This window comes from Helianthus annuus, chromosome 10 (assembly GCF_002127325.2).
Source record: "Helianthus annuus cultivar XRQ/B chromosome 10, HanXRQr2.0-SUNRISE, whole genome shotgun sequence".
NCBI classification, from domain to species: domain Eukaryota; kingdom Viridiplantae; phylum Streptophyta; class Magnoliopsida; order Asterales; family Asteraceae; genus Helianthus; species Helianthus annuus.
In genome coordinates, this window is record NC_035442.2 from 14472274 (window position 1) to 14486997 (window position 14724).

Sequence of the window (14724 nt, forward strand, 5' to 3'; positions counted from 1 at the left end):
GTTATCGCATAACCAAGCCCAGATTGTATGCAGTAGAAGGCAAGTAATAATCAAGACTCCATCTGGTTAGTCTCTCACCATTCAGGGTGATACGCGTCATGGATTGCCTGAGCAGGTGTCTATGCTCAAGGCGTCCCAATGCTTGAAGAATGGTTGTGTCATCTATATGGCACAGGTAACCATTGATGAGCAAAAGCCCAAAATTGAAGACATTCCCGTTATATCAGAATACCCTGAAGTCTTTCCAGAAGAACTGCCTGGTTTGCCACCAGACAGGCAAGTGGAATTCAAAATCGATATCGTTCCTGGAGCTGCACCTATTGCTAGAGCGCCTTATAGGCTAGCGCCAACGGAGATGAATGAATTGAGAACGCAGCTAGACGATTTGCTAGCCAAAGGTTTCATTAGACCTAGTTCGTCTCCTTGGGGAGCGCCGATCTTATTTTGTCAAAAAGAAAGATGGTTCGATGCGTTTATGTGTCGATTACCGAGAACTTAACAAGGTTACTATCAAGAATAGGTATCCTTTGCCCAGGATCGACGATTTGTTTGATCAACTTCAAGGGGCAAGCTACTTCTCCAAGATCGACCTGAGGTCGGGATATCATCAGTTGAAGGTTAAGGATGAAGATGTGCACAAGACTGCGTTTAGGACTCGTTACGGTCACTACGAGTTCCTAGTGATGCCTTTCGGGCTCACAAACGCACTTGCCGCATTCATGGATCTCATGAATCGCGTCTGCAAACCTTATTTGGACAAGTTTGTCATCGTCTTTATCGATGACATTCTCATTTATTCCAAGAATCAAGCTGATCACGAGAAGCACCCCCGTTGTATTCTGAAGCTGCTTCATCAAGAAAAGCTATATGCAAAGTTTTCCAAATGTGAGTTTTGGTTAAGAGAAGTCCAATTTCTTGGACATGTGGTCAGTGAGCGTGGTATTCAAGTGGATCCCGCTAAAGTTGAAGCTGTCATGAATTGGCAGGAGCCGAAGACACCTACGGAAATCCGCAGTTTCCTAGGTTTAGCTGGATACTACAGGAGATTCATTGAAAATTTCTCAAGAATTGCAGCACCCCTAACTTTGCTGACTCGCAAGAATAGCAAGTTCAATTGGGGACCTAAGCAGCAGGAGTCATTCGATACTTTGAAGCAGAAATTAAGTAACGTTCCCATGTTAACGTTACCTGATGGGATTGATGAATTTGTAGTCTATTGTGATGCATCACACACCGGGATGGGTTGTGTGTTAATGCAGAAAGGCAAGGTCATTGCCTACGCTTCACGACAATTAAAGGTGCATGAGAAGAATTACACCACTCATGATTTAGAATTGGGTGCCGTTGTATTTGCACTAAAATTGTGGAGGCACTATTTGTATGGCACTAAATGTGTGATCTATTCTGATCATAAAAGCCTTCAGCACCTGTTCAACCAGAAAGAATTGAACATGAGGTAGCGACGATGGATGGAAACTCTAAATGACTATGATTGTGAAATAAGATACCATCCAGGCAAGGCCAATGTAGTCGCAGATGCCCTGAGCAGGAAGGAAAGGATAAAGCCAATCAGAATCAATGCCAAAAGCATTGAGGTGAGGAACAGTCTAAATGAAAGGTTGTTAGCCGCACAAAAAGAGGCAGTGTTAGAAGCTAACTACCCCGATGAAAAGCTAGGAGTAACTGAAGAGCAGTTATCCTATGGTAAAGACGGAATCCTGAGACTAAATGGAAGAATATGGGTTCCTGTTTATGGAGGACTTCGAGACATCATCCTTAAGGAAGCCCACAGTTCCAGATATTCCGTCCATCCTGGAGCGGATAAGATGTACCAGGATGTAAAGGCAAATTATTGGTGGACATGCTTGAAAAAGTCTATAGCCACCCATGTGGCTAAATGTCTGACGTGCGCTCAAGTTAAGGCCGAGCATCAGAAACCGTCAGGTTTACTACAACAGCCCCTGAGATTCCCACTTGGAAATGGGAAATGGTAAAAATGGATTTCATCACCAAGTTGCCCAAGACGCAGAAAGGAAATGACACTATTTGGGTGATAGTGGATCGACTGACCAAGTCAGCACATTTCCTACCTATTAGAGAAACTTTCAGTTCCGACATGCTAGCCCAACTGTACGTGGATAAGATTGTATCCCTGCATGGCGTACCGGTATCTATTATCTCAGATAGGGATACCAGATACACATCTCATTTCTGGGAGAGTTTCCAAAAGTCCCTGGGTACGCAATTGAATTTTAGTACAACTTATCATCCTCAGACGGATGGGCAAAGTGAGCGTACTATTCAAACCTTGGAGGACATGCTTCGGGCATGCGTGATTGACCTAGGAGGAAGTTGGGATAGGCACCTACCTCTGATCGAATTTTCCTAAAATAATAGCTACCACACCAGCATTAAGGCTGCGCCTTTTGAGGCATTGTATGGTAGAAAGTGCAGAACACCCATTTGTTGGGCAGAGGTAGGAGACGTCCAGTTATCAGGACCAGAATTAGTCCTGGAGACAACGGACAAGATTACCCAGATTACTGAACACCTAAAAGTTGCCCGTGATAGGCAAAAGAGCTATGCTGATGGTAAGTGAAAATCCCTCAAGTTTGAGGTTGGCGATAAAGTTTTGCTCAAAGTATCACCATGGAAAGGGGTAATGAGATTTGGCAAGAAAGGTAAGTTAAGCCCGAGGTATATCGGACCATTCGAGATCATCGAATGTGTAGGATCGGTGGCTTACAAGTTCAACTTACCAGAGGAGCTTAGTGGTATTCATAACGTGTTCCACATCTGCAATCTGAAGAAATGTCTAGCTGATGAATCGCTAGCCATACCGCATACAGATGTGCATATAGACGAAAGCTTAAAGTTTATAGAAAAACCTGTGTCGATTGAGGACCGACAGGTAAAGAAGCTTCGAAGGAAGTATGTACCCATTGTCAAGGTCAAATGGGAGGGCCGTAGAGGTCCTGATTATACGTGGGAGTTAGAGTCCACGATGAAAGAGAAATACCCTCAGTTGTTTCAGTAAATCTCGAGGTCGAGATTTCTTTTAAGGGGGTGAGGATGTAACACCTCGAAAATTCCTGTCCATTAGAATAAAGGCACGTGTCATGTGTGACGGACGTGTCAGAGAAACCGGATTAAATAAAAAGATGTGTGGTAGGATTTCTAACGAAAAGGGCGTCATGTTATTTAAAATACCTCTGAACGACCCAAGGGCGACACGTTATTAAATCACCTCTGAGCGACCCGAACTTTTATAAATCCCAAGATCCTTAAATCAATTAATGATCATCTCATATGATAACCGGTTGCTCTCAGATAAATAAAGTTACATCTTTATCAAGGACTTCGGAAATATAGGTTGTTACTACTCCTAATCTAAATAAAATTCTTGTAAATAAGAATTAATATAGCTAATCTTCCTTGGCCAAGTATTTGAGGGTCCAAGACTCATTTTTTTTTTGGAATCTCCGTCGATGTTACAAGTCCCATTATGAATTAAGTTTGAATGAGGAACATGTAAGAGGAAGTAGGGCATGCAATGGCTGGTCCAGGTGGCCCACATCTGCAAAAGAAAGTCTGATTTCGGAATAGTTGGAATGCATGGTCAAGACTTAAAAGTTTTCAAACTTTTGTCTTCTGGCCATCGCTTACGGACCGCAAGACCCCTGACTTACGGTCCGTAAGCAGGGTACCTGGGCATGCCCCGCAAGGATCGGTTACGGACCGCAAAGCCTTAGGCTTACGGTCCGTAAGGAAGGCACCTGGACCATGTTTCAGTAAGGTCGGTTACGGACCGTAACCCCTGTAGCTTACGGTCCGCAAGAGGTCCTTACGGACCGTAAGGCCTCAAGCTTACGGTCCGTAAGACCGTCGCTGGCAGTGAGTTTTGGACAGCTGCCTGTCCAATGCATTTAACCGACTTAAAACGTAACATTTCGATTCTATGGGCTTGCTAGGCAGTTTTTAGGCCTTTAGGGACACTTGGGAACATCTCCTAAGTATCCTAGACTATCTTGGCAAGATCCTATGCATCTTAGTTCACTATATAAAGGACTTAAGTATGTTCACTTGAAACTTGCTCACTTGGAACTTTGGCTAAAGACTCTCTGGAGCTCCTCTGGTCACCAACTCATTTTCTTAGGCTCTATAATCCTTCTTAGGACTCTTGTAAGTGTCCTTAACCCTCCTTAATCCTTTCTAGCTTAGCTAATTAAGTAAAAGTCAAACCGTCGTAATTAAGGTTTGACTTCGTGATTAAGCATAATGTGCTCTGTCAAATCACGAATTAAAGATACCATTAGGAAGGTAATTAAGTGGGTAACAAACCCTTAAAAGGGTGTTTCCAGATTCCCACTCTAAGCATGTCAATTGTCGAGTCAAAGCTAATCATAAAAAGTCAACAGAATGCTTAATTTCAAATTAACGCATAATTAGCAATGTAGGTTGTATGTAACCTGTTTGAACATTAATATAACTTGGTAATAAGTATAAGAACATGTTCCAACATGTTCAACTCGACAATTTTCTGTTTTAAACCCGGTTCGGAACCGAAAGTCGCATAGTTTGACTTTCGCCTTGACTTTCAGTTCTGACCCGTTTTAGTCAAGATTAAGATTGCCTTAGAGCTTCTTTTGGACCTAATAACATGTTAGTATATCCTCCTGTGATTATGCAACGTGGTTCATTAGATATCTTGTTCGTATGCATGTTTCCGTTAAATGCCCATATGTTGACCATTATGCCCAAATGTCCAAAAATCATGATTTTTGAAAATATAAAAAGGGTAGACAACTTAGTTACTGAAATATAAACTTGTCCCCAAAATTTGACATCAGTTTGAGGTCTAGATTAAGAGTTATGCTCATTAGCGTAATTAGAAGCTTTCTTAATAAATAATTTTCGTAATTAACGCATAACCTATTTAAACCCGAATTTTATATCAAAACTTTATACCCACTGTTATATAATAATATTTTGGGAATTTTAAGGATTTTTATTTATTTTTAGGATGAGCATAACTAGAGGTTTTAAGCTTAATTCGGCTTATGGCGATTTTGCCCTTTCGGCCATAAAAAGAGTTTTACAAAACCTTTTGACCTCAAACCTTTTTCTACTGATTTATTATGTTAAATATGATATGTTGAGCCTTCTGGAAATATAAAAATATCAGCTTTTCTTTTGAAACCCGGAAATGGCTCCAAATCGCCTTTTTAGGCATTTTTACGACATAGTATATGTCGAAACTAGTTTTTACATAAAAGATCTAATACCTACTGATATATTTAATAAAAATATATATTATAACAGTAGACTAAAGTTAAAAACTCAGTTTTCCCATTTTTACCCTTTTAGCCTATGTAAAATTACCAAAATGCCCTTATGAGGCGTAATTGGCGTTTAAAAACGTTTGGGGCATAATTGGACATACCTTACTGATATTGCAACATATTTGGTGCATATAATCTCAGGAAACTTGCCTATGATTTATATGGTTACTCGTTACGCACTTTCGCGTTCGGATCGGCTTATGTGACTAGTTCACACATATTAGCCGAAACGGGTCAAACCGTATCATCTTAGTCTCTAAATTCAGAATGTGTTTAGTTTACCCATATTATACAAGTATCCAAGCTTGTAGGGTCTAAATCACGTTCCGTCCCGGTTTTCGCATTCCTCGCGATTAAACCATATTTATTATTCGAAACTAACCGGTCTAGGCCTAGGCTATATTAAAGACCCGTTAGGATTCTAATAGGTTATTATAACCTTCGTTCCAGAATAGGAGCCCAGTAAAAGACACGTGCATTTTTGAAATTGTGGTTATACTTGCTCAGGTAAATACTTTTAACTTATTTTCCCTATACGGGCTTGGGGGTACGGTATATAAAATACCGCTTGGTCGGGCAATTGACCCCAACTCATTAGTAGTTGGGTATTATCAATGTGACCCGTTTGAAAACTTGGTTTTGTTTGTTTTTACGCCTTTGGGAGCTTAATGACCATGTCCCGGATATCCTTGGCATCATTTTTGGCCACGATCTTGACACCCGGGTGTAGGCGTACACCCGGTATTATGTCCATATTATTAAGGTATAAACGTTGGCTTCCCGCCGCGGACTTATACTAGTGGTGTGTCATTTAACCTTAAACCCGACACGACTCGGGCGACTGAACGCACAACAAACATGTAAATCTTTTACAAGTTTAACTTTGATTAATTATTCCCAAGTTATAAAATGTTTTGTGCCTTGTGCATTTAAAACCAAATTTTTCAAATGTTTTCAAAATGAGTCAGTTAAATTGTATTTACCAGTGCAAACTGACGTATTTTCCCCAAAAAGATTAAGTGCAGGTGCTATACGCAATAGGCTGGTTTCTCCTTAGCATCATAGAGTCTCGCAAGCTTTGGGATGCATATATCTGTTGAACAATTTCTTTCTCTTTATTTTCGATCCGCCTGTGGATCTATTTCGACTATTTGTGATACTCGATATTACACTTAATGGTTGAAATAAATCTATTTTCATTTGCTTCCGCTGTGCATTATAATTTGTGTTGTTTGACAAATGATGATATCAACTACGTCACGATACTCCCCCACCGGGCCCACCGGGCCCACCGGTGACACGTGGAAATTAGGGGTGTGACACGCAGCTTCTGTATCAGCCTTCTCCTTTTTCAACTTTTCTACCTCCGCATCCTGTTTCTTCAGTTTTTCAATCTCAGTCTTGAGATTATTGATGACATTACGGAGATTTACCTTCTCAGCATTATCTTTTTCGCAAATTTTCTTCCAGTTTTTGCGTTCTTTGGATAGGAGGGCAACTTCGGCTTCCCCTTTCCTTTTCCAGCCCGCAACAGACCACTCCTCAGTTTTACGATCAGCCTCAAACTTGGCTTGATCGACTTCCAATTTTGCTTTTAACTGAGCCAAGCGCTTTTCATCATTAGCAAACTTCTTCTGTGACACCCTGAAAGCCTCCCAATCCTTATGCATACTATACCACTCACGCACTATGCGATGAGTGGTAGAAACATAAGAAGCAGTCTCCTCAAGTTAAGCATGATGAGTCTGTTCATGAAGCCGGCTTTCTTGAAACTTGATCTCCCCAGGAGGAAATATCCCCTGCAACCAATCTTGGCACACGCGCCAATCCAAGAAAGTATCACCTTTCTTCAAATTCCAAACAGGGGCATGAAGCTCGGAAGCGTCTTTCTCCGAATAAGTTCTGTAATAATAATCCCCCAGGATTTCCCCTGGGCGGATTGGAGAACTTTTGCCAGCACCAGAAAATGAGCCTTGCTCCTCAACAGTAACCTTCTCAACACGCTCAGGCAAAACATCAGAAGGTTTGGGAGAAAAAGTTGAAGCAGGAGTCTTCTCAACAGTTTTTTCTTTCTCCAAGTCTTGAACAATAGTTTCAGGAGTTTGCGGATTATCAACGCCATCCACAACTCCCGGACTAACAGCCTTTTCAACTTCTACAGCAACATCAACAGGCTTGTCAACCTCAACAGTCTTCTCCTCGCCACCATCAAGAACCTCCGTAGTCTCTAATTGATCAGCAACGGAAGCACGTGAAGGGGAAGGGGGGATTTCTTCATTAACCATAAGTTGCGGCTCTATGGGAACAGGAGAAACAGGGACTTCTGAAAAAACAACAAAGTCTGTAAATATCTAATGCGCATGAGGAAAAGAAGCAAAGGCAACACTTACTAGGAACGGACTTGGAAATAAAAGCGTCCAGATTGCCCTTCCTGGTAATTTTTTTCCTCTGGATCTTCTTTGAGGGCTGACCCTCAGCTTCAGCATCAGTTTGTTTCCTTTTACCCGCCTTCTTTCGCACCAAGTGTTCAGAACTGGACTTCAAGTCAATGTGATCGATTGGGTTGGATGGAGGGATATCAGAAGTATCTCTCGGTTCAGGTTTCAGCCTCCTAACAGTAACTACAGGCGCAAGACCCTCCAAAGAGTCAGAAACCACTACATAATCACATCAGGAGTCAGAGGAACGACGCATACCTTTCTTCTCTCCTCCAACATTTTTGACTTTGGAGGAATGGGTGTTCTCCGCATCACTCTTTTTACGCGCAACGTTACTGGTTGTTGCGTGCTTCTTCTTCTTAGGGCCTATGCCCAAATTTAACAAGTCACCTATGAAAGCGCAGAACAAAGTTTGTTCAGGCACATAACAGAAGACAAACAACAAACAAGATACGCAAGCTCACCAACACCAGCAGCAGGTTGGGCAGATAAATCAGCCTCTTGAGGAAGTGCAAAATTCCTCACGATCCGATGGTACCAAAGCTCCTCATCAGGCTTCTTCTGAATGGTACCCATCTTTCTGCTTTCCCTCTTATACGAAACAACATACAACGAAACAACTGCAGGGGAGGAAGAGCAAGTTCAAAAAAAAAAAAAAAAGAGAAAAGAGAAGAGGAAGAAGGGGCAAAATCCCAATTTTACCTTTACCATCCTCCGTATACACCGATTTGTCTTCCTGGTCCATCTTCCAATTCAAACTCATACTAGCACCAACAAGGGCTTTCTCCGGCAAGGAAATGTTAGGCACGTCCTTCAGATCTTGATACCAATTCTCGTCAACAGGGGTCTGAACAGTTTCCGTAGGGACATCTTCTTTTCCCCTAAATATCATCCTCATCGGAACAACCCTGACCTTGATAAAGAAAAATTTCTGTTTCCAGTCATGAAAGGATTTTGGGGATGCAACAAAATTTTCTTCGCTGACACCCTCTGCACAAAGGAATAAAACCCTTGGGTACAATGCATTTGATAAAAAAAACCCTAAATCGAAGGACGGTTGGCTCAATATATATATAGAAAAAGTATATCGTACATTACGGCTTAACGTACTTCACGTAAAACAACGTGTGTGATTTGTTATATAACATGCATGATTAATGCTTTCAATATGCGTGATTATTGTGTTTCAACATGCGTGTCTATTGTGTTTCAACATGCGTGATTTTGGATTTTTGAGTTATAACGTGCGTGATTTTAAAATGAATGTGCGTAATTACCTGGCGTACGTGATGTACGTTAAGCCGTAATGTACGTTAACCTTCCTCTATATATATATATATATATAGGACAAAGATCCATTAGGAACCACCCTTTATTGCGATAACCAATGTGAACACAACAAAAAATGCCTAAACATAGCTAAAAACACACAATTTTTTAATATTTTTTATAATTTTTTTGGCTACTAAAAGTAGCGATTTTAACATAAAAAATATTAAAAAAAATTTAGATTTTTTTTAGGTTTCTTGGGGGTTTAGTTTTTAGCATTTTAGCTTGGGGTGGGGTGGGGGGGTGGGGGGTTAGGTTTTTGGGGGGTGGGGGAGGGGGGTTTAGGTTTGGGGGGGGGGTGGGGTGGGGGGTTAGGTTTTCTTTTTTAGGCTTTTTTGGGGTTTTAGTTTTTAGCATTTAGCTTTGGGGAGGGGGGGTTAGGTTTTTTTAGCTATTTTAGGTTGTGTTCACATTGGTTCTCGCGGTTCTCGCAATAAAGGTGCTTCTCGCATGAACGTTACCCTATATATATATATATATATATATATATATATATATATATCTTTGGTTCAAATGAGAACCACCATCTCTCTTAATTCAAAATAATGGATTTTTTTTAATTGCATATCCACGCAAAAATAGATTATTTACAGAAAGTTTGATTACACTTTTATTTTTGGATTAAATATTCATTTTTTATTACAATTGCTTATCCATGATTATTCTTCATGTATTCATCATTAATCTTGTGTGATAATGTACACTTGTTCTGAACATAGGTGTGATAATTTACATATGTGTACATATGTGTTAAGAATATGACTGGTTAATGTATATATATGTATATACGTGTTGAGACTGTTATGTACACATATGTATAATGCCAAACAATTATTTCAGATACTTGCTATACACATATGTACCATGTTGAACGACCATATCATTAACTTCTTTTTTAGAAATATATTATGATTGTACATATGTGCACATTACAAATCGGACATGTACACTTAAAGAAGATGATTGGATGGAACAGTATTTGTTAATGTACATATGTGTACATTCACTTCTACAATGTTTTTAATCATGTTCTAGATGGAACAATATATTAGAGAATGGTTATATTTTTAGAATTAAAAAATTAATTAACTGGTGAGAGAAAAAAATGATAGAGAATGTAATTAATTATTTAATTGGAGAGAGAAGTAGTTAACAGTTTCCCTTTATACCCTTTTTATTTACTTTTTACATATAAATAATTAGAAAACTGCCATTATTAAAATTTCGAGATCTAAATAATTAATGGCTCAGATTAGTTCACACAGTTCACTCTCAACCTAATGTTCAATCTAGAACCCTATCCTATATATATAGGGATTGGGTAAAATGAAAACCACATTGAATTGTGAGAACCATAAGAACCAATATTAACCATTAATCAAAGGTATTTGGACATATGAGATTAAAAGACAATAAAGTAAGGTAATAATTGTGCTTTAATTAATAAGATTTTGTTTTTAATGAGATAAGAGCAATTAGGTCTTTTACTTTATCTATTAATGATTGGTCTCATTACTGTGATTTATTTAATGTGAATTATTTAATGTTATTTGATTAATGTGATTTTTGAATTATGCTGTAAAAATTTTACAGTAAAGTCACCAAAAAATTAATATGATTTAACTAATGTGATTTAATTTCTTGAGCTCCTTAAACAGTAAAAAATTTTGGAAACTTGCAGTGAATATTTACATTACAGCAAATCACCAAAAAATGTAAAAATAAATAAATAAATAAATAAATAAATAAATAAATAAATAAATAAATAAAGCGAAGACGTCGTTTTTTGTTTCTTGTATATGGTAGTTTGCAACTCTGTCGTCTGAGATCTGCACGGATACCACACAAAACTTGTAAAAACTCAAAAAATTATCATTCTACAAGCAAATTAAATATCATTTACTAAAAAAATAGCGTTGTACAATTGATTGTAAATCTTTATTTCCGTCTCGGTTGTATGTTTTTTTACGCCCCTGTTAAAACATTTTAAACTTTTATACGCCTCATATGTAATTACGCCCCGGTTGAAAAAAAAATTTTAAGCCCCGGTTAAAAATTTAAAGCTTTTTTACGCCCCGGTTGAAACTTTTTTTACGCCCGGTTAAAAACATTTTTACGCCCCTGTTAAAAATTTAAACCTTTTTTACACCACGGTTGTAAACTCATACGTAAAAAAATCTTTTTTTACGTGTTGGTGTAAATTTTTTTTACGCACGGTGTCGTGTGTGAAAACGTTGCTATTTTTACATGGGGCGTAAAAAAATTTAAGTAAAAACATTTTAAACTTTTTTACGGCCACAGGTGTAGATGTTTTTTTTACATGCGTTGTAAAAAAAAACATTCACAGGTGTAAAAATACAGATTTTTTTTTGCAAGGACGTAAAAAACATTTACAAGTGTAAAAAATCCATAATTTCTTTTTACGGTTGTAAAAAACATTCACAAGCGTAACAATCCGGAATTTACATGTCATTTGCAACAAGTTTTTACGCATGGGCTTCGCGTGTGAACTTTAAACTTTTTACACCACCGTTGTAATTTTTTTACGCACGTGTTAAAAAAATTATACCTTTTTATGACCTCAGTTGTAAACTTTTTTTAACCCGCGGTTGCAAACTTTTTTACATCCGGATTGTAATTTTTTTTACGCCCCTGTTAAAAAATAAATTAAACATTTTTCAAGCCGCGGTTAAAAAAATTAAACTTTTTTTACGCCCCTGTCGTAAACTTTTTTTACCGCGGTTGTAAACTTTTTTTTAAACCCAGGTTGTAAACTTTTTACGACCCTGTTAAAAAAAAATTAAACCTTTTTTACGCCCTGGTTGCAAATTTGTCAAACTCGAACACACCCATGGTCCGATATCCAAATCCCATCCATCCATCTGGAATACTAGATGCTGGAACAACCTGTATACATATTCAACATACAAACATATAGTCGTATATTAAATATTATCTCGACTGTAGGCCAAGTTCCGATTTGTAAACAAAATCACTGTTTTCTTTTAAACAAAATCAAAATTTACATGCAATTAACAAGTGAATTACACTTCAAGAATGCGAAATTCCCCTAATTATGCTTTGAATTCGACTCGAAGAGAGGTTTCTTATGATCTTTTTGGCATCCAAAACTTGATCCTCAGCAAGTTTTTCTATGGTTTTCATGTACCCAGAGCTTAATATTTTTTTCCCACCTTCATGATAAAAAGTTAATGACATGATTATCGAAAGTAAAACTTTTCTATTACCCGAATTACCTTCTTCTGGATCGATCATTTGCAGAAGCAGATTCACATTCTGATCGGTCTGCACGAATCGTTTTTGACTCCTGGGAACTATCAACAGCCGCTGAAGCGTCTCTGCTGCAATCTCTCGAGCCTCAAATGACTTCGCATCAAGAAACCTATCAAGTTCCGCGATATACCCCGCATCACCCATCGCTTTCTTGGACTCATCTGAAGTTGCGGAAAGCCAAGATGCAGCCATTAACGCCGATTCTTGAACCGAAACCTCACCATTGTGAAGCAAGTACAATATATGATCCATAAACCCATAGTTTTTCAAACTGTTCATGTACCCAACTGAATCCGAACACAAAACCATTAGTGCACGCATTGACTTCTCTCGCGCTTTAGACGAATACCACGACTTAGGATCAACCACGCGCACAAGCACACGAATCCCGCCTTCGTTATCAATCAAACCCTTTACAAACTCGTTCCCAGATGACAAAACCTAAAGAAACTCCATCGCACTTATCTGCGAACACTCGTTTTTCGATCTAACAAGCTTAACACACAACTCAACCGCGCCTTCATCGACCACAAACCGCCGTATCTCATCAACACCAACAATATTTTTTAACACCCCTCACGCCAAACCAACCAACTCCCCACCACCACCATCACCCCACCACACGCGGAAACCGCCAAAACGTTATCACAACCCGCCGTGCATTTCATCAAACACCTGGCGGACAACTCTTTCCCCAACTCACTACCACTCTCCAAACCCCTAACCCACAACACCACAACCCCCCATTCCCACTAAAACATTCTTGTAACACTCGAATCCACAAATAACCGCAACCGCTTTCAACGCCTCTTCTTGAACCCCACCATCTTTCACCCCCAAAAACTTGAACAAAACATTAACAAACCCATCAATCTCCATACCAATTTTCACATATTTTTCATCCTCTTGAACCCCAACATCTTTCACCCCCAAAACCACCATTCCTGATTCAAAATTCAATCAGAATCGCAGCTCAATAAACACTTCACACATTAACTGTGTGACAAAACTGAACTAAAAGAACAAAAAAAAGATAGGATAAGCAGGAAGAAGAAAACCCTAAAATTGGAAAAAGGAAACTCACCAGATGAATCGCTCTGTATATAGAATCAGAAATAAAGAATCAAACAGAGATTGAAGTAGACGTGATGTGATTATTATTCCGTTTCAGGGATACCGAGAGGCTCGTAGAAGCTCAGTTCGTCCCTGATCTTCTCTGACACGGTGGAGCCGCCGTCTTTCATGGCGGTGGCGGTGGTGGTGGTGGTGGTTAGTGATTTGGGTCGGTAGGATATGAAGCCTATTGGGAGGTGAAGTGGCAGTGGTTTGTGGCCGTGAGCGATGAGAGAGAAATTATATAATACTCTAATTTGTATCATTTCTAGGCTATGAAGGTTGTACCTTCTGCTTAACTGGTGTTTCTTTGAAAGAAACATTGCTTTTCTTTTACAACTCATACCCTCAAACTCACGCATACACGTCTACAGTCGCATTAGAGAGAGAAGCCGGATAAAGAGAGAGACCGATGAAAGGGAGAGGAAGTCGGCCACCCCAACTTGACGAAGGGGGTGATAGCGGCGGCTTATGGCTGAGGTCTTTGTTCTGACAACCAGATGGGCAGCGATGGCGGCTAGGGTTCCATTTAGGGGTTTTCAAACCAGATCAACGCTGCTTATTAGGGTTCACCACGAATTCATCTCACCTCTTAGGTATGAATTTTACCGTCTTTTGTTATTGATTGTGGTATACTCTGCTGTCTGGCTTTGGCAGTATCTTTTATTATTGAAAGCAAGTCTAGGTTTGTTGAAAATTAGGGTTACAGAGTTTAATTTGGTGATCTATAGAAGCATTTGTAGTGAAATTTGAGTAAAATTAGGAACAAAATCTATGTTTCAAACTCTCAATTTGATTGAAACTGATAAGAGATTTACTGCAGCTTCATATGATTGTTTAGTGGTGGCTATGTATAGTTTTTCAAAGAATGATAATTTATATTTGATAAATTGTGTGCTTCACATATTCAGTATATTTCAACTAATTCAAATTTTGAGTTTACATATACTTGCAAAACTGGAAGCATATGGTTCATCACTGTAAATGATGACATTTGTTATGCTACTTGAGTATAATGGAGGAATGGCAGCCAACGTACAAGCTAAAATATACTTTCCTACTTCCATGATGGATCCAAACAAGTAGAATGTTATGTGGGACCCATATCATGATGACCAAAACCAGGGCTTCAAAGGGTCCGAACAAGGGTTCATTTCATGTGATAGTTTTGATCAGATCAGCGGCAATAAAGGCGGTAAGCTGGTAAC

At 39.0% G+C, this 14724-nt stretch overlaps 1 protein-coding gene across 5 annotated transcripts; it reads right to left on the reverse strand.

Annotated features, from left to right (window-relative positions):
- Positions 1-10762: 10762 nt before the first annotated feature.
- LOC110884092 lies at positions 10763-13759 on the reverse strand. Of its 5 annotated transcripts, none has more exons than XR_002560936.2 (4): positions 13488-13759; positions 12158-13347; positions 11916-12016; positions 10763-10938 (listed from the first exon to the last, which is right to left on the reverse strand). XR_002560936.2 is itself a non-coding variant. In XM_022131755.2 (3 exons), the coding sequence occupies exons 2-3, from the start codon at positions 12722-12724 to the stop codon at positions 12161-12163; spliced, it is 501 nt and encodes a 166-aa protein (XP_021987447.1). In that variant the 5' UTR covers positions 12725-13347; positions 13488-13758; the 3' UTR covers positions 12095-12160. The 5 variants fall into 5 exon arrangements, 2 of the variants coding, with proteins under 2 accessions (XP_021987447.1, XP_021987446.1); XR_002560938.2 differs by having other exon boundaries at positions 12367-13347; positions 13488-13758; XR_002560937.2 differs by having other exon boundaries at positions 12358-13347; positions 13488-13758.
- Between the last annotated feature and the right edge of the window lie 965 nt (positions 13760-14724).

Coding starts and splice junctions, on each gene's coding strand:
- LOC110884092 (XM_022131754.2), bottom strand. CDS start 12,724: ATGCGTGCACTAATGGTTTTGTGTTCGGATTCAGTTGGGTACATGAAC.